Source organism: Chelmon rostratus, chromosome 13 (assembly GCF_017976325.1).
Source record: "Chelmon rostratus isolate fCheRos1 chromosome 13, fCheRos1.pri, whole genome shotgun sequence".
Lineage (NCBI taxonomy): Eukaryota > Metazoa > Chordata > Actinopteri > Chaetodontiformes > Chaetodontidae > Chelmon > Chelmon rostratus.
This window is the reverse complement of record NC_055670.1, coordinates 9614888-9634979: the sequence shown is the minus strand read 5'-3', so window position 1 is coordinate 9634979 and position 20092 is coordinate 9614888. Positions and strand designations below refer to the sequence as shown.

At 43.1% G+C, this 20092-nt stretch overlaps 2 protein-coding genes across 2 annotated transcripts; one reads left to right on the top strand and one right to left on the bottom strand.

Moving 5' to 3' along the window:
* The first annotated feature begins 543 nt into the window (after positions 1 to 543).
* On the top strand, positions 544 to 5204 carry LOC121615865 (rhodopsin kinase GRK1-like). The gene is made up of 7 exons (XM_041950344.1): positions 544 to 1418; positions 2110 to 2237; positions 3083 to 3240; positions 3318 to 3401; positions 3498 to 3622; positions 3720 to 3921; positions 4073 to 5204. The coding sequence occupies exons 1-7, from the start codon at positions 720 to 722 to the stop codon at positions 4360 to 4362; spliced, it is 1686 nt and encodes a 561-aa protein (XP_041806278.1). The 5' UTR covers positions 544 to 719; the 3' UTR covers positions 4363 to 5204.
* A 196-nt stretch (positions 5205 to 5400) lies between these two features.
* Positions 5401 to 7335, bottom strand: mettl21cb (methyltransferase 21C, AARS1 lysin b). Its single transcript, XM_041951417.1, has 4 exons — positions 7218 to 7335; positions 6846 to 7009; positions 6642 to 6759; positions 5401 to 5798 (listed from the first exon to the last, which is right to left on the bottom strand). The coding sequence occupies exons 1-4, from the start codon at positions 7333 to 7335 to the stop codon at positions 5401 to 5403; spliced, it is 798 nt and encodes a 265-aa protein (XP_041807351.1).
* Between the last annotated feature and the right edge of the window lie 12757 nt (positions 7336 to 20092).

The window sequence follows — 20092 nt, the reverse complement described above, 5'->3', positions numbered from 1 at the left end:
CAAACTTAAATGTACGTGACTGTGAGTACACGGTCCTTGTTTTGTGTGAAATTACATTCTGTTGTTTAATATGAAGCTTAGTTAAAGTTGGTCTTTTTTTATTTCCATCTGTGCGTCCACAGTGTTTCCTTGCTCAGCTGTGGCAGAAAGATGGTGACACAAAGCAGTAATTTGGTATTGTAAAGATTATTTTCTTTAAATAGGGGTTTCATTTTTAGAAATAGAAACACTAATGTATTGGGGTAATATTTCAATACACTGTGGATATAATATAATAGTCCTCCCAGTTAATCACAAACATTTTTCCAAACCTGACTTTAGCTTTTCCATCAGCTGTCCATGAATGTCCCACTGCTAATTGTGATTTCCCAGTTGATTGACTGGTGACACTCCAGCTGCATTGCTGCCTGTGGTGTTCTGTCCAGCATGTGCTCGCACACTTTGTCTGGGGCATTAGGGTGTTAATGGATTACCGAAAGGTGTTGACTCAGGTATGTGTGTGTGTGTGAATGAGGGTGGTACACTGCTCAAAGTGTGCTGGGATCTAGTTGAGACATCAATCTGAAGTTCCCATTTCTCTGCTACTACTCTCTGATCTGTCTCCCTGTTTTCTCACCCTTGCTTGCCTCACCCCTGCGCATTAGTAAGCAGCACCTATTCTCTGTTTTCTCTTTGCAATGCCTCCTCTCTGCGCCGCCTAACAGCCACCTACCCTCGACATGGATATCGGAGGACTGACCACAGTGGTAGCAAACTCTGCTTACATCAATGCTCGCGGAAGCATCGATGGCTCCAATGCAGCAGCGGCTCGGGATAAGAAATACCACTCTCGCCTCAAACTGCCTCACATCACTGTGTGTGAGGGTCTGAGGGAGACCCTGGATTTGGCCTTTGACTCCGTCTGCGTGGAGCAGCCTATTGGCAAACGCCTCTTCAGGGAGTTCTTGAATGCCAATCAAGAGTACCATGGGGCTTGCCGTCTGTGGAAAGACATCGAGGACTATGACCTGGCGGAGGATTCTGACAGGGAAAAGAAGGCCTCAAAGATTGTCCAGCGTTACATGGACCCCTCTGCCAAACATTACTGTCCGTTCCTGCCTGAGGACATCATAGCCAAGGTGAAGGAAGGCCTGGAAGCTGTAGGCGATGACTTGTTCGCTGCAGCACTGGCCACAACGTTGGACTATCTGCGGGAGGCCCCCTACACTTTCTTCATGGAGAGCATGTATCTGAAGAGGTTCCTGCAGTGGAAGTGGCTCGAGATGCAGCCCATGGATACAGACTGGTTCCTGGACTTCCGTGTGCTGGGAAAAGGTGGGTTCGGGGAGGTGTCTGCCTGTCAGATGAAAGCCACAGGAAAACTGTACGCCTGTAAGAAACTCAACAAGAAGAGGCTGAAGAAGAGGAAAGGCTATGAGGTGAGAGTGCCGCTGTCCCCCTTCATAATATGATCATTTACTCACCGTGCTGTTGGTCTTTCGCATGAATCCGGCACAGTTTTTACCAAATTCTTTAACAAATGAAACACGCTGTGTCTGACATGTTGGTGCCTTTCTGTGAAAAGTAGATTTGTTTCTGTAAAATGATTTGGATGGTCAGAATATTAAATGTGGCCCTCGCTCTACTAAGGCCACAGTTTGCCGCAACATGAGCACAGTGTTATCACATTCCCTTGTATGAGTTTTCGTGGAAACACAAGGCTCTTTTATTTGTGGTGCATGCAGTGATTTGATTAATAAAGGTATTTTGTTGGCTTTATGAGAAAGAGAAAGTGCCCTGCGATGGTGCTAATCGTCTTTGTCCCTGCCTCTGTCTCGTTTGGCTTTAGCCTGCAGTATTAAACAACTGAGACAGGGATAGAGTGATTACTGGGAGCTTTAGTGGAAAGCTCTCCTGAATGGAACTTCTTGGCACAGTTACATCTTGCCCTTGACTTGTCTGAGGTCATTTCTTAGAAATGCAGTTTAACCTCTTTTTCAAATGGCATGTATATCAGAATATTCTTCTTTGGCCTGATGGAAGAAAAGTCCCTGCAGTTGCATGTTTACCTCTTTTAAAGTAGCAGTAGCAGTTTTTTTCAGAACTGTCTTTCCCAATTTACTCCTGTAGGGGGCGATGGTGGAGAAGAGGATCCTGGAGAAGGTTCACAGTCGCTTCATCGTGTCACTGGCGTACGCCTTCCAGACCAAGGATGAACTTTGTCTGGTCATGACCATCATGAATGGAGGAGACCTCAAGTAACTTTACATTCTGAAAAAAATCTCATGTTTCAATGCACACTCATGCCCAAAGTGGCTCACTAAGGAATCAGTGAGATCACATGTTCCTCATCCATTTGCTGCTTTGTTACGGTTTATTTCCAGCCTATGATATTTTTCTTTGTTTCAAGACCTCCACTGCCAACAGAAGGTCTGCAGTTGACCAAAAGACTGATGTGAGAGAGATGTAATATTTCCCAAAGTGGGAATACATTGAGCAATCATGCAAACGTGCCACAGCTCATCCCTGACTGGTGTCTTTACACTGGGATGGGTTATGTGTAATACTATGCAGATTTGGCTGTTTTTAACAGCTGGACTGTTGTATGACAGACACATGGCAGCAGCAGCATGTGTGGTGGAGGCAGCGTGTCATCAGTTACTGTATCTCAGTAACATTTATGAGAGGAGACACCTGTTCAGAGTCAGTTGTTGAAGATGCACTGGACTGCAGGCTTTATGCAAAACGTAGCTCTTATTCTGTTACTCTCAAGAGACACAGGGCTGCAGCTTCTTTTTGATCACAAGAATAACCCTGAGTGGTTCCTCAAAAAGCACCCGCCACTTAAAAAGTCACAGTATCAAAATAATCCCAACCACTATGAGTGAGAGTTCTTGATAAAAACAAGCTCTTTGTTTCTTGAAATCATATTTTGAATGTGAGTAGACTTGCTTTCAAAATGAGAGCAAAATGACTACAACAGCACTGTCATATGCAAAATGAACATGGTACAACAAGTGTACACTGTGTGTGTGTGTGATGCTGCAGAAATACGCAGACATACCTATTACACCTGAGCTCACCTGCTCTCTGTTCCCTGAAGGTACCACATCTACCTGGTGGATGAGAACAACCCGGGGTTTGACGAGCCCAGAGCCTGTTTTTATATCGCTCAGATCATCCAAGGCTTGGAGCACCTCCACCAGAAGAGAATCATCTACCGAGATCTCAAACCAGAGAACGTGCTCTTGGATAATGATGGTAATCATTCTTCAGTCAAACACAGCTGTCCACGTGTGATTCGTAGCTAATCAAGATGTCTCTGTGTTGTCAACCAGGGAATGTGCGCATATCTGACCTGGGTCTTGCTGTGGAGCTAAAAGAAGGCAAAACAATGACCAAAGGATATGCAGGGACACCAGGTGGGTCTCATCTGTGGCTACGAAGTGGTTTCCTGTTCCCAGGTGTGATTTCACTGTTTATTAAGTGTTTTTTTTCTATTATTTGACTTCTTGCAGGGTACATGTCTCCAGAGATGCTGAAAGGTGAGAAGTATGACACTTCTGTCGACTACTTCACTCTGGGAGTGACGCTGTACGAGTTCATGGCTGCAAAGAACCCGTTCAGGAACAGGGGGGAAAAGGTCAGTCGCCTTTTGACGAACCTGGCGCTTCGAAACAAAACGACCAACTTAGAGAAATAAATGAGAGGGTGAGAATTAAGGCTGTCCTTCGGTTTAGGTCGACCGCGAGGAGATGAAAGAGCGCATGCTGACGCGGGTGGTGACCTATTCAGACCAGTTCAGCGAGCACGCAAAGTCGCTCTGTGAGGGGCTGCTGGCCAGGGAGGTTGATCAGAGGATGGGCTTTAAGAATGAGTGCTGTGATGAGATCAGAGCACACCCATTTTTCAAAGACATCAACTGGAGGAAACTGAATGCAGGTACCACATATTTTTTTTATCTTGCTCAGGGTTGTGTATAACATCTGTAACTTCAGCACTTTGTCCAAAATAAAAGTTAAAAATTTCTATTCCCTGACAATGGCTCCTGCCGTTTAATGTGAATTTTAATGTCTGTCTCTCACCCGTTCAGGTATTCTGCCTCCTCCTTTTGTCCCTGACCCTAAAGTGGTGTACGCTAAAAGTCTGGATGACGTCGGGGCCTTCTCCTCGGTGAAGGGAGTGGCCTTGGAGGATACTGACAAGACCTTTTTCGACGAGTTCTCCTCAGGCAACATCCCCATCCCCTGGCAAGAGGAGATGATCGACATGGGGCTTTACGGAGAGCTAAACGTTTGGGGTCCTCAAGGCAGCATCCCGGACGACCTCCGCAGGGAGTCCATACTAGAGCAGCCAAAGTCGTCAACCTGCTGCGTTTCATAGAGCCATCGCAACACCTTGAAAATGCATCAACCATCCGGTGTGCAGACTCGTAGTTCTGTAGAACACGTGACATGAGGACCCAAATACTCAGGACAGACACAAGTCTCTTCTGAACTTTCTGATCGCAAACAGTTTAAGACTCTAAACTTTTTTTGGTGTCCGCAAGAAACAACAAGAACAGAATGGAGCTGGATTTTCAACCTGGAATGGAATCAAGGATAGATTTAAGAGTTAAGAAAGATTAAATGTGTTGACATTTTATCCTCTGTCCCCCAACACACACACACACACACACACACACACACACTCTTTCTCTATCCGCTCTCTCTCTCTTCTCTTTGTGTGTGCATGTGTTCAAGTATTGCAATGCTTTTAGGTTTAAAATCACACTTATAAGCAGGGGTTTAGTTACGTGGTGTGTTTGGTGCAAAGTCACGTGTTGAACATGATCACACACGCGCTCCCACAGTGTGTTTGCCATTTCATGGTAAGTGTTTCGGTTTGTCTTTGAGTTTACTGTCCCTTAGTTTTTAATACAAGCAGCTAAATCAACTGCTGCTGCCGAAACACCAAAAGCTGAGACACCAGAAACACAAAGTTTCATGCTTTTGGAGAACGTTTTTCTTGTGTGTTTTATTTCATGGTTCATTATTGACTCTTTGCACCAATAGCCAAGAGCAGAGCACCTCTGATACAGACTGATGTACTATAGTCTCGTTGTTATGAGAGAAACTGGAATATAGAGAAATGTTGACAGCAAATCAATTTATTTTCAAAAACAGAAAAGATCAGAAATATCAAATGTATGAAAAAGTAGAAAGGAAATAAAATAGCTTATTGAAATGGAAATTTGAGTCAGGAGCTTCATTTCTGCTTTCTGCTTGACCACTGCTGTCCAGGAATGTCATGGAAACACAGATCAAAACCAGACTTTCTCTAGATTGATTTAAATCAGCTCGATGAAAATGGAATTTCCTTTTTTCCCCTCAAAATTCAAACACAAAAATCTCCACCTGTCCACCTCCTGAAGCTCTTCTGTCACTCCCTCGCCGTGGCCTTGTATATCCTCACCTCCTGCTGTGGGAGCTCGACGAGCAGCGTGGTGTTGAAACTCCTCTCGAAGCACTCTGTGAACCTCAAGTCAGAGCGGAACCGGATCTTGTTGGCCCACAGGAGCGTCGTTCGGCCTCTCGGTCTGCAAAAGTGACGCATGGTTTCCAGCAGCTCTTCAAGGCAGTCGTGGTGATAGACCACATCGGCTGCCAGCACGTAGTCGTAGTGGTAGGACAGGTGGGGAAAGTCTCGCTCCAGGTCTTGACCCCAGGTAAGGGCGGCCACCTGAGGCGTGTAGCGGGACCGGCCCTTGGTGTTCCGCAGAAGGTTGAAGGTCAGATTGGACAAGATGTCTGGCAGGTCAGTGGCTGTCACCCAAGCACCTGGAAAAGAGTCCAGAACACGGCAGCTGAAATACCAAAAGGAAGACGTCCCCAAAAACAAGCTCTTTTGGTGAACGGCCCATTTTGGATTGGAGGTTGACATTTGTGATTTGATGACAAAAACTAACAATTCCACTTAGACGTTATGACCAATAATGTATGACTACGCCCGATCAGCTCCATATTGAGAGGAGATTCAGACCACTGTTTGGAAGGTCAGTAATGCTTGTGTTGAAGTCATGGATTTCTCCTATTGATGGAGGCAGAGGAATGAGAGGAAACAAAGGAAACACTTCTATAGAATGGCAGTGATTCCCTTTGTATGAAAAGATGTTTTATTTCATAGGGAATCAAATGTCACTTGTGTTTCTGCTGCATGATTAATGGCGGGACCACTGGATGGCAATATCAGTCAGATAATCAGTTTGCTTGTCAAGATATCTCTACAGTGACTGGCCTGTTCGCAATGCAAAAATGTCGTGGTGGGAGGACAGTCGTGGTCCTCACACAATGGATTCCAGTGTTTTAGTGACCTTCTGATGTTTCCTTGTGGCCAAAATGTACATTTTGCACAAAAGATGAGCAGATATCTGTAAAATATTTGATGCATACTTATGCACCCAAAGGCAGTAAATGCACTGTGGCTTTTCTGCTAGAACCAAAATCAAAGAGCAAGTCTGTTCTGTGAGCATATGCATGAAATGCCATCGAAGCCTGCTATGAGTTATGTTGCTACTTGGGCCTTCAGTGTCAAGACTTACTGGTGACTTGTGGAAGTTGTTGTTTCATACACACAGAACATATTGTGTAAAGTGCAAATGGACTTTATTACTGGAGACTTACCAAGCAGACTGGCCACTACTGAGAGCAAACCAGTCCCAGCTCCAATCTCCAGCACCGCCTTGTCCATCAGGCTCACTTGTTGCTGGTTATTCTCCAAGAACTGGCACAAAGCTATGGCCTGCAAAATAAATTCTCATTATCACGTTAAAAACATCCAGGTCAGTACGCACACAATATGACACACACAGTCGTGACAGGGCGTACCCCGGGCCAGATCAGAGCGCCGTAAGTATCCATAGACTCGCGGATGCTGATTTCATGACCAGCAAAATAAAAAGACTCCTTTCCCAGCGCATAGTAAACGCTCGGCTCCCAGATGTTCCTCCTGTCCAAAGCCTCTCCAGCCATCATCTTTTGGTCTGTTAACGCTGTGGAGGAGAGTGTTACAGGAGTCAATCCTGCAGACTCAACACTGATCACTACAACAAATCTACTTTAAAAAACCCCTGAGTGATGTTCATCTGTTTCCCTCCACTGCAGTACAGAAACTAGAGCTGGGCTGGTAGTGCAGATTAAAATAAATGCCATTTGAACTGACATAAATAGTGGACTCTTGAGTTTTTGATCCAGAGTTACCCTCATCTGTGGTCCCCTGCTCCACCTGCAGTTTCCCATCCGTTTTTTTTTCATCCACCTCTTTCTTTGCAGGATGCTTCTGTCGGACTGGTTGTCTGGTGGTGGACAATCTCTCCATGACCACTAAATACTGTTGAAAGGCAAGCGGTTAACTTTTTTGTGACAAGAGTATAAGAGACAAGAGCAAATTATTCCTGCGCTTCCTAAAAGCTGAGTGGCAGATTAGAAAACACATGATTTAAATTGGAGCAGCAGAGGCTGAGATATCTGGTCTTGCACTGCCCACTATGGGTCATGGTGGAAAAAACAATGAAAAAATCCTGTACGTCCCTCAACTCAACAGTGTCATTCATAAAACTCCATCTGGTGGGCTGGTGGATTGGCTGTCTTGTCTCACCACACTCTCATTGGTCGGACAGTCGCTGGAGTTTTTACATGAGGAGAGAAGTGCTCCATAATCCACCAGGATAAGACACAGCTCTGCCCGTGCCAACTTCACTCTGAACATCTTTGCCTGCCTGTGGCACAGTGGCCTTCAGTGTCGATAGGCTGTCACTCATGACGTGTGACCAATGAGATCGTGCTGAGGGCGGGGCATTGAGAGAGACTATAGAGTGGTGGCTGCATCAGAGCTAAAGTAACGCATTTCACAATTAATTTATTTAACTGGCAATCGGATAAAAAAATGAAAATAATGTGCAGATTTTTTGTATCAACCACTTGACTGGTTGAGGAGTTGGCAGAATCTCAGGTGAGCAAGGTCTTCTTTGGTTGATTTGAGCCCCACTGCCTGGTAAACACCTGCTTCTTTCAAACCCCACACATCAACACAAGCTTATTATTAAAAATACTGAGCCATAAACCCAATCCAAGAAAAAAATCATCCCCAGACTCCTCATGACAAGTAAACACACCTTTGTGTGTAAACTGGTGTACTGCCCCTTTAAATAGCTGTTCAACCAATAGCATGTCTTTTCCATTTAAGCAAAAAAAGTTGCACATGTTTTTACAGCAAACCTGCAGACATGTAACACTGTGTGCTTTACTATCTAACATTGTTGGTTCACTTAAAAATGTTTTTTATATTACACCTCTTAGGAGCAAACACATCAAGCATGATATAAACAAATATGTTCCTTCATTCTGTTTCATGTGTTAAAATAATCAGTGTGTCAGGAAACTGAACCTGCATTTACTGCCTTTTCTGCTGAGTGTTCAGTATATCAGCCGTGTTGATGAGCTGCATATCTTTACTTCTCAACTCACTTCAAAATCAGTTAAAAAGTTGGAACGGGTTCAGGCTGGACTAAACTCAGTCCACTAGTCCCCTTGGCTGTCATTGGACTCCAGTGTGGACCCCAGAAACACAGCTGGCTAAACCCCCAGGTTTACAAGCTACCAACAGTGGTCACACATCACTTTCAGCTGGATCTCCATGCCAATATGAAGCACGCAGTTTGTTAGGATTTAAAAATGACTATCATCCAAAGTAATTTTCTTATTCTCTTAAAATCTTCTTGTGGGGAATGAACGCCTTTGAGACTCTAGAGTCTCTGTACCACAGTTGTAAGATGGTTAGGTGAGGATCAACTAAAGGCTGACTGACAGTTTAACACCTATAACAGCAACAACAGGGCCGTTTGGTGATCACTTGAACAGATGCTTGATTGAAGGCCTAGAGTAGCTGGTCAGTCAGTCTCATTTTATGAGACTAGCGACTGTTGTTTCTGTGTTTTGTCAGTATATGAGGTGAACACTCCGAAAGTGCAACAAAGATGCACACAAAGCAAAAGAGATCTGATCCATCACACCGTGTTTGTAATTCTTCAGAATATTAGCAGCTCCCAAATATACAAGAAGCTTTAAATATGCTGCTCCTCAGAGAAACATACCTGTGTGCAGCGATGCTCTCTTCTGCTTCTCTTCTCCTCGCGTCTGCGCTCCCCTCTGCTGTGTTCTCATGTTTATAGAAGCAGCATCGTCTGTGACCCACCCCTGAGCGAGGCAGGGGTCTCTGAATGTCTGACAGAGAGGTGAACGATCCCGACCCCGCCCATCACTTTAGCATCAAACCTTGTTGTGTATATTACTGCATAATCTAATGGCTTTGATCTGTTATTCCCTCCTCTCATCCTTAATGAGGCAGACACCTGGCTGGAAGCTGGAGCTCCAGGTAGGACTGTGGGGACATTTGAGAGCAGCATGTGTTCGCACTGCCAACATGTTGTGTGAGATGGATGTGTACCAAGTGCTATTCTCTGAGGAGAATAGTCTTCATTTCCAGTGCAAAGAGGGAGAGGAAGCAGGACAGCGAGGAAATTGTTTAGAAACTCCCACCTTTAATACCTTCATCATGTATTTATCCCTCCTCTCTTCATCCCCTGACATGTGCCATCTCTTTCCTGCCTGCTCTTCTTCCTTCCTCTTCCCTTCTCGCTCCTTCTTGCTGTGCTGCTCATTACAGGACACGTGTGAGAGAGATGCAACAAATGCCTCCGGCCATGTTTGAACCAGGGATGTTTCCAACTCCCATCGATGTCCTCCACCATTGACATGAATAAGATCCTGATACAAACACATAATATATAAATAAAAAAATATAATGTAGATAGAACATAAAAGACTCTTCCCTGCTCTCCCAAAAGTACCTTCAGCCATAAGAAAAATTATAATATCCTCCTCTATTCTCCCTTCCAATAGTTTACATACATATAGCATACAGTCTCTTCATGCAATGAGAAAAACAACATGTCACTAAATGGTCTTTTAAGAAACATTCACAAGTTTTAATATAGTTTTTCTTCAAACTCAACCACTGATTTGCATATTACTCTCTACAGTGTGAATTTCCTTAAGCACGCTTAAAAAATTACATCTGGTTAGAGTAGTGTAATCTCTTTAAAAGGATACATGATCTGTAGTTAAGACGTGCATTCAAACGCACTGGCATGGTCCTTGAAGTACATTCCCACCTTTGATATCAGGTAAAACTGTGTTTTCTTGATAATATCTGAAATATTACTTGAGAGCAAGTCAAACGATGTGTTTTCACTGTTCTTTGTCCACACAGTGCTGCCATGAGGAGAAGCACACGGATCACTGCTGGTATGTATTTGCACTATAAAAGGCCGTGCTGTAAACACTGTTTACAATCTGTTTTTGTACCATCCTGTAATCCAAAGAGTGCGACTGAGGATGGATATGGAGGCATTCACTGTACCGAGTGTTTGTAAGCCGGGCTGTAGGGCTCAGTCTGGAGGATTCACAGCGTCAGTGCATGAACACACACACACACCCACGAGCCAGCAGACAACTGGTTGTGCTGCATGAAGCTAGAAAATGACTTGAACTGACAGATGGCAAACAGCAACACTGAGTCACTCTCACCTAAACAGCAACACTGATAAGTAGTCAAGGTATTAGAGGATTTCCAGAGCATCAGGATCTGGACACCAGGAATCCACCGCTCCCTTTTTCATTTATCAATCACTCCTGATGAATGATCTATTGCTTTATTCATTTCTTCTTCGCCTGCTTCAACGCACTGCCCGATGATGACCAACCAGATCTGATTATGCACCGCGTCTAAAAATATGATTTCGCTAACGTACGCACACAGTGCACAGCAGAGCTATTGGACATATCTCTCCAGTAATAGATTGGAGATGCAAAAGTGTGATCTCTTAAATCCAGCAAAAGTCACTTTTCCTGGTAGGGGAACAATGGAGACTCTGCAAGGCTCACATGTGCCAAAGATTGCACTTCTCAAACAATAGCTTACTTTATGGGATCATATCGTTAGAATATTCGTAGTGGTGAATGAGTATGTGCGTGGTGGTGGTGGTGGTTGTACGTATATGTGGGACAGCCATCAGTTAAAATAGAAGGATAAAGAGCTGCCAGTCATCACCTTAGGGTTGATAATCCTCACCTCTATGCCCAAAGGTCAGGAAAAGGTTGTGCAGGCCAGTGGAAAATGAGTCACAGTCACACGCAGCAACATGTGAGTCCCGGCAGGCTTTACAGTAGCCACATGTGCAGCGTGGGTGTGTGAATAAATTATAGTTAATGGGCGCTAAGCTCCTGTCATATTAAAGGGGAGGCGATGATTGGAATTCAGTGCGTCTAGATGCCAGAAGAACTTAATCAAACATACTTATCCAGCCAGCGATGTTGCAGGAAGTGAACATGAAATCTGAAATCTGGGTGTGAACAGCTGTTATCGGCCCAGAAACATGCTTTGGCACCAGAACAAATGGCCCTCTCGGACGGAGAGGCTGTTTCCTGATCTGGCAGAATAAGCCAGAATTCCTGGGCTCTGCGGGTCGAGTGAGGTGAGGTTATCTGGGTCCCAGACTGAAACGGACTGATGGTTGTGTCTCTCTTTTCCTGTGTCACTCATCACTTAAACCTGAAAACATGCTCCATGCTGCTCAGACTGAGAACTAACATACTGCACACTCAGTTACCAGTTTATTAGGTACACCTGGATAAATCAAACAATCCTGCAAGAAATCCAATAAATTAATTTTAGCTTGGTGTAGCTAATAAACTTGCAGCTGAGGGTGAAGCTTGAATCTACTAACGTAACATTTTCAGGTGTTTAAGGTACATAAAGAATGTTAATTCTAATTTCTGCACTTGTAATGTGTGACACACAGAAGTGTTATTAGAGTATAAGCTGCAATCTTTTTTTTAAGTTACTCAGGCTTCAAATATTTTACATATTTGAATTTTAGGGCTTTAATCTACTTAAATCACATTATCAGGTGTCTTATCAAAATATTGTAGGCAAGTAAAAAATGCATTTTAATTGTATTCAAAAGTGCACTATGCTTTCTGTTTTGTACTAATTTTACATGAAACATTGTGTCCTTAATGTATTACTGGTAACTACTGCAATTAAAAACATACTTTACTACACTTGATTGTGCTATTTTAAGACGTAATAAAGTCAACTGTAATTAAGATATTAAGATATTTAAATGCACATTTCAGTGTTTTTAATGGAGTCACACCTGAGATCTTTTTAAGTTTTTTCATATTTAATCATGTTAGGAATATATTTTTTTGTATATTAAACATGTTTTAGTGGTTATCCTAAAAGTGGAAGAAACTGTGTTTTAAGTATTTAGAGAAAAAGTGAAAAAGTAAACACATCAGTACAAAAACAAGTGCTTAGGACACTTTATTTCTACTTAATTTGGGTCTTAAAGTATATTTCAGTGTATTTCGGTAAAAAATAGAAGTAGATATTTTTATTATATATGAGTGCACATGAAAGTATATACTGTTTTTCATAAGGGTAATGATCAACAAGCTCAAGAATAAAATATTATGTTCATTTTATTTACAGGATATTAGGTTTTTATTTAAAAAAGTATTTGGACATAATGTACAACATGCTTAGAAGGCCTGGCTTTCCAGGTGTGTTTGATAAATTGCATCATGGTCCTTTAGGTGAGTATGCCGTCACCTGTCCACCTGCTTTCTGCATCATAACAGACAAAGAAGCATCTGGGAAATGAGCTCACTGTACATTCACTGATAAGGGTAGGAGCAGATGAAAGCCTGAGGTTCCCAGCAAGTGAAGTCGTTGAACTTTCCATTTCCTGCAAGACAAACAAACAGCAGATCAGAAACCCAGAGGCACATGTTCAGATCTGCTACAACATGCACGCAACAAAAGGTATCAGTGCGCCTTGAGCTCAGCTTCAAACAACCTGACTCCTACCGAATGCTAGCACCTCCACACAGTCCTCCACATCTGCTGTGTTATTGGGCTCCCCTGACAGCCAGTCAGCATAGCTCCAGTGGGATCCATCCAACCAGATAAAGCGACCAGTCTGACAGAGGAGATTAATGCACTCAGATCGCATCATTTATTCAAGTCATTCTCCAGGAACAATTTTCTATCTTCATTTGTATTTTCAACAACAGCTGCACGACCCCCCTATCCCTGACTGAGCATACACACCTTCAGATATCGTAGTCCTCCAACCCAGGTGCGTGTATATGCCCCGTTCTGCTGCAGCATCATCCTCATCACCGCTCTGTGGATGTAGTGGCTCGTGATGGAGGCCAGATGGCCACCAGGGAAGTGTTTTTGGCAGAAAAACTGCAATAAAACAGAGACAGCAACACTGTGGTCATGCTCATTATCAACCGTGAGCTGCTAGTATAACTATATAAATATTTCATGCATCTTTGAGGTAGTGGAGATCATGTAAGTACCTCAGCATCTTCAGCCCTCCTCGGCTCTTTGAAGAACTGGTAACACTTCCCCTCAAGTACAACACCAGGACACCAGCGCTGCCTGGTGGCTACAAGGTGAAATTACAACATTTTCAGTCTCACTTCTGTTTTAAGGATAAATGGACATCATTCTGAAAACAAATCCCACATGCACACTGAAACAGTTTTTGGTCACTATCCTCTTTCCTCTTCCCACTGCAAATGATGGGAGACAAAATCTACAGTCCTCGTATATCCGAACGCTTCATATTTCTTACTTCCTGACTTCTGCTGAAGCTACTACGAGGTTTCAGTCTCTTCAAAATTACAATTTTTTTTTATCATCATTTTTCCCTGTATTTAACTCTGTGTGTGTGTGTGTGTGTGCGCGCGCGCGCACATTGTTGTATTTACACTTTACCTTGCTCTAATCCTTCTTCTACAGGGGCTCTAAGTCCCTGCCTCATCATAGCCTTTTTTTCTCTTATAGGCACCACACCAGGCTGAACACCTCCATCAAGTGCAGGACTGTCCTCCATTGCTGGCTCCTCAAAGGACAGGCTGGCTGGAGACAGCTCCTCCTCTCCGACAAACTCGCTCCTCGGTTCCTTCATCAGCGTATAGTTGGACAGAGTGTCAGGCTCCATCCCCATCATGCCCATCCTTGCCTCTTCATTGGGAAAAATCTCCTCTAAAAGTGGCATCTGCTGCCCCGTAATGTCCAATGCTGGCCCTTCTTCCATGCTAGCAGCATCTTCCACCACCTGTTCTTGCTCCATCTCAGACTCCATGATTGGTTCTTCTTCTAAAACATAGTCCCTCCTCCTCATAAGCGCCTCATCCTCTGGCAGAGGTTCATTGACAGGTTCTTCATTCTGAAATGCTGCCCTCACAGATTTTCTTGCCTCTGACAGCTCCATATTGTTCAGTTCATCATTGTCATCATCCAGTGGCTCAAGCTCCATGATTGGCTCGTCCACCATTTCATATTTTTCCTGCATGTCAAACTCCCGATGTTCAGTTTCTTCTTCAAGGTTCATTTGCACCTGAAACTTTTCTTGAACCTCTTGAAACTCTGGGTCCTCATTAAACACGAGCTTCACTTCATCCTCTGTCTCCTCTTGAACACCTGGGTCCGCCTTCACCTCCGATTCCACCTTAAAATCTGGGTTGTCTTCGAGCTCCTCCATTTCAACCAGTGACTCCACGTTAGCCTCTAGTTCAGCCATAACTTCAGGCTCTGAATTGAGCTCGTGCTCCACCTTAACCTCTGGCTCTGCTTCAGCCTCTGGCTCTGCTTTAACCTCTGGCTCCACCTTAACTTCTGGCTCTGCTTTAACATCTGAATCTGGTTTAGTCTGTGGCTCTGCTTTGACCTCTGGCTCCTTCTTAGCCTCTGTCTTTACTTCACCCTCTTGCTCCACTACAACTTTTGGCTTCACTTCAATCTGGAGTTCCACCGTACTCTGACTCTGCTCCATGCTCACAGGAGCCAGTTTTTTCTGCTTCTCGGAGTCTAGCCTGATTTGTGGCGCAGGATCTTCCACCACCACATGACCCTGCGCAGGAAGCAAATCCCCCAGCAGAGGTCTCTGGTTTCCTTTAGTCAAGACAGGATTTTGTGGCACACCTGGATGAATTGGTTGCATCCCCAGAGCCACTGCAAAGAGAAAATGTAAGAATGAAATTGGTGGTGAAGTAAGACAGATTCCCTTACCTGCACCTGCAGATGGGTTAAGAGACAGTGGGTGTTTGGGCACAGGCACCACCCCCACCCCTCCTACATAGGAGCAAGACATGCTTTGTAGTCCTTTTGCGGCTCTTTGTAGTCATTAGATTGACTGTTCAACAAGAAATGTCAAGAATCCCTTCAAATGGAGCCTCTGGCCCCCATGAACCCTCAGTTCAGTAACGCATCCATGCCTGCACTCATCATTTCATATAGCAGGAACGACCATAATCATGTTGGTATGCAGCTGATGAGAGATAAGATCATTTAATCCAAATGGTACAGAAACACAGTTGCCATAAATACTCATGTTATTTGCTTTTATGTATAGATTTATTTTGTGCAAAAGCAGTTCATGCTTGAATGAGTTGATGTGCTCTGAAGAGCATTTCAATTGTAAATCCTGAATAAACAAATAACAGAATCATTTGATAAAAGATAAAATGATAATGAATTAGACTAGAAATCAGTGTTTTGGTGAACACACTCCTATGAAAATGCTTTCAAAAGTCTCTTACCTGCAAGGCTCAGTGAGAGCAATGTCAACGTCTTCATCTTGATCTTCTGACAAAGTTTGTACGACCTGTGTTTAGGATTGCAGACTGTCCCGGTGAGTTACTGCCACCCTCTTCTCCTTGTGACTGCTGTTTATCTGTGTTTGGTTATGCCACCTTTAATCTTTACATACAGCATTGGCCCTACCTGTTTTAATAACTGTTATAAAACAGGGCCTTCCTGTTACCTTATCTTGACAAAAGCTCACGTTTTTGGCGTGCGTTGAGTCAGAACCAAGAAGGAAAGTTCACTTTGTCAAGGCTCTTCTTAAGAAGTCAGTCCCTGTAAAACTATCAGACAATTATACCTGATAAAATTATTGCAGACTCTCAGTACAGAGTTATAAAAGTTAATCTGTATTTTCACACGTGTCTGTTGCTAGACATGTGTGCAGTATACTGAAAGTGCTGATGATGTTTATTGATTCTTGAATTAAAACTGGGTAAATAAGACGGTTGGTTGGAGACCAAAGAGTAAAACTGGCACCTAATGAAAAAACAACAGAGGATAAAATATATCTTTATTGATCCCATGCTGGGGACATTAAGATGTTACAGACAGCAAAAATAGCAAGACTAAAAAGCATGTAGAAAAAGAACAGACAATAAAAAGGGGTTACAAAATAAAAAAGGAGCTTACTAAAATCAACTGTACATTACATTAAAAAAAAGTATAGAAATAATATTGCCTTGAATATTTGAACTGCACATGGAAAATGTGGATAATAGAACAGTGTTTTTTACTAATCAGCTAACTCCTAAAACAGCTGAAATGTAGCGTTTCAATTATTGGGATATCTAGATCTGGACTCTGACCTGTTAGATTACAGAGAATAAATCACCATATTTCACTTTCTTGGATGCCATAAAATGCAGCTGTAAATAAAACATGGAATGGGGCAGACCCTCCCTGCTCAGTAAACACACACACACTGAAACCATGAGGATAAATATTAATGGGCTGAGTGTGTGTCAAAGTGTTTCCTCACACCAGCATGTCTCAACAGAAACTATGGCTCACTGAATATTCAGAGTGAATATTTCTTCACTTCAGTCATCCAGTTCTGGTCATCCTCCTGATCCTCCAATGCTGCAGCTCAGCCACATTTGACTATCTGAGATGTCCCTCTGGAAACCTGTGTTTTCGTCTCTGACCTCTCTACACGCTGCTGTCTGCTGAGGGCCGGTTATGCCGGTGAGAATTCATGTAAACCAGAAAAGGCAAAAAAGCACAAATGGCTCGAGCTAGTTTCATGGAGGGGTGGTGCAGTATGTGCAGCGGCTGCTGCTTGATCTTTTGCCTTATTCACAGCAGACATTTTCACATGCCACAGCAGGAAAAGCACAGGTGTAATTAATACCATTAATGATGTCCACAATGAGCCCGAGCACTCAGGCTCAAAGGCATGGCTCACTGGTACACTTAAGGGCAGAGCCATCACTAATGTAACAAGGTAATGGAGTTCTGACAGGATATATGAAGAGAAAGAGAGGACTACGTGCAACATAGGTCAGCAAAGTTAGAAGTGATGACACTGCAGCTATGAAGTAATGCTAAGACCACAGTGACACCACTGGTTCATGAGAGTTTGTGTGGGCGAGTGTGGGTCACTAGATTGTTGCTGCATGGATGTTTTAATTTGGGTGAAATCAAATTTACAACCAGGTGTTAGACAATTTACTTGTAAAATTCTACTAGGTTTTAAGACACACTGAGTTTTAAAGCTATGAAGCCAAGTTTGAAAATGATCCTGTTTATCTTTAAACTAGGGCTAAAGTATTGGCGCAACAAAAAGAATCTTGATTTAATCCAGATGCGATTCCAGTTGGCACAAACAGTAAAGTGTGTGGAGGACAGCTGGCTAAGTGATGAACTGGCCTGGTAGCTATCAAAGGTCATAACGCATTTAAAGTCACTCCTTCGTGTTTGTTTATTTCATGTAAGATTCACTGTGTGGGAGAGACTGATTATGTAAAACATGTTTGTGTAAAGTGAGCAGTTGTTGTCATGGATGCGTGTGCATGTATGTGTGTGCTGCTGTGTGTTACATGACATCAGCGGAGCAGCTGGGACTGTTGATTGTGAACAGGTGTCACAGCAGAGATTTGTGACTCTGTATTTCTTTCGTTCCCTCTGCGTGTGCTTATGCACACGTGTCTGCACGTATGGCCCCTGTGTGTGTCTTTGTGTGTGCATGTGGCCGCAAATGCAAGCATGTGTGCGCGTTAACCCGGGTGAGGGACAATGTGCTGTTGTGTGGGTGCTGGTGGTGAGAAACCTAATAGCCAAGGACACAGTAGCTCAGCCAGCAGCTGCCAAATCGCTGCAACTCCTATTACACTCATCTCTGTTGACATGTGGAAAGCTCACAACTCTACCCGTGGTGATTTTCATCTTTTAGATTCAGATGGAGGGTTGCACAATTTTAAGAAATCGTTTCAGAAAACCCAGAATAACTGCAACTGGTAGTTAAGATGAAACTGAGGCTGTATTTATTTGTTCCTAAAAAGCTGACTTATGATCATATGTGATCATATGTTTGTCAGTAAAATTTGCATCTGTAAAGTACCGAGTAACTATAGCTGTCAGCTGAGTGGAAGTGGAGTAGAAGTGTAAAGTAGCATAATATGGAAATACTCAAGTAAAGTACTTGTACCTCAAAATTATACTTAAAGGGTTAGTGTGGATTTTGAAGTACCTCTTGGCTTGTTACTAATATTCGTTGTAGAATGATCAAACATTCAGTTAAATGGAATGTTCACGACCATTCTACTCTAGAATTGCGAAACACTTCATTTTAGAATGTTCATGAACATTCCATTCTAGAATGTTTGAACTTTCTGTGCTAGAACGTTTGATCAGCCCGTTGGAGAATAGTTGCAAACGCTCGTTCTTTGTAATGAAATGTTTGAACATCCTGTTTTAGAATGTTTGCAAAGCATTGCAAGTTGTAGTTTTATTTAAATGAGCTGTTGCTCCATGGATTATGTAACTATATACTGATTTTTCCAATATACCAATACACAGTCATTAACATCACAATTTTTTGAATGGAGTTTGGTGTGTGATTCTGGTCAACCAGAGAGGCTTTATGGGGAAGGTAGCTTCTCACTCTGACTCTTGGTATATTCTGCTGGTGCAACATGTCATACGCATGTTTTAATGAATGCTGGAACATACAGTGTGACAGCGTTAGTTGTCAAACGAAAGAAACATCTGTTACCATCGTCCCAACAATGACTCCTGACAGCTACTCTGACATGGCAAACTTCAGGGTGTGTTAAAGAACAAAAAATCTGTCAAATGATTATAACTGTGACACATGAAACAAAAAACAAAAACACTATTTTTGGCCACTTGGGGCAGCAGAGACAAGTTGAGAACACAACACTGACACACCACACTAGCAACAGTTGCTTATATACACATCCAGCAATCAAGGAGCAGCATTATCATTCATTTGGACACATGTTCGTGTCCACCTGATGAATTTTAGTCCAATAATTCACTCTCTTTTAGCTCTGGTTTTGGTCTCTACCAACTCCTGAGGGAATATTCTGAAGCTTTACCTTCTAAATGCTCCACTATGTCCACCAGGTATTTACTAACCGTGTCTGTCTGCTGTTTTCTGCTGAGGAGGGAATGCACAGGGGGCTTTCATTGCTTTTTTTACTGATAACATGAAAATGATAAAAAAAACTTTTGGAGAAGTGAGAGTGAACCAAGACAGTAAAGTTATGGGCCTGACAGCTACACAATGAGCCGAAACTCACTTTAAAGCTCCATAAAGCCGAGGGGAGCTGCAGATTCAGGTGATTATTCTCTGTAGGAGGTCTACGAGCGACCCCTGTCACATTGTCACACTGTTTTCACATTTTCATTTGATTCAATGCAAATTGCAAAAAAGTAGATTAAAATTGTAGCCACAGAGTCAGTGCACTTATTTCTTGTCCATCTCTGGTTTAATGGCTGTATGTCGCTGCCTTTACACCCGGACTCCTGTATCTTTGCTCTGTGTGCAACAAAGACCACAACAGAAAACAGTCTTGGCTCTTTATTTCGTCAGTCTAAACCTTTTTTAAGTTGTAATATTCTCTTTCTCAAGTGGGTAAATAAAATAGCATAAACTAGGAAGCGTCAGATGGGATTGAAGATTATGATCCTTTATGAGAAGACAAACAATACTAACAGGGAAGATCAAAGAAAAGCCTCGATCCAGATCCAGCTCATATCCCCCTGTGGTCCCAGTGGTCTCCTGGTCTCAGAGCAGGCTCTCCCGCCTGCGCGCGCTCGCCGTCAGTTGTCCAGGATCACACGTGGGTGCGCGCGCGCGCGCGCGCCGCAGATGAAACTTGCA

Coding starts and splice junctions, on each gene's coding strand:
- LOC121615865 (XM_041950344.1), top strand. CDS start 720: ATGGATATCGGAGGACTGACCACAGTGGTAGCAAACTCTGCTTACATC. Junction 2,238..3,082: donor ATGAATGGAGGAGACCTCAA/GTAACTTTACAT, acceptor TGTTCCCTGAAG/GTACCACATCTACCTGGTGG. Junction 3,922..4,072: donor CTGGAGGAAACTGAATGCAG/GTACCACATATT, acceptor TCACCCGTTCAG/GTATTCTGCCTCCTCCTTTT.
- mettl21cb (XM_041951417.1), bottom strand. CDS start 7,335: ATGGAGAGATTGTCCACCACCAGACAACCAGTCCGACAGAAGCATCCT. Junction 6,760..6,845: donor GCGCTCTGATCTGGCCCGGG/GTACGCCCTGTC, acceptor TTTATTTTGCAG/GCCATAGCTTTGTGCCAGTT. Junction 5,799..6,641: donor AGTAGTGGCCAGTCTGCTTG/GTAAGTCTCCAG, acceptor ACTCTTTTCCAG/GTGCTTGGGTGACAGCCACT.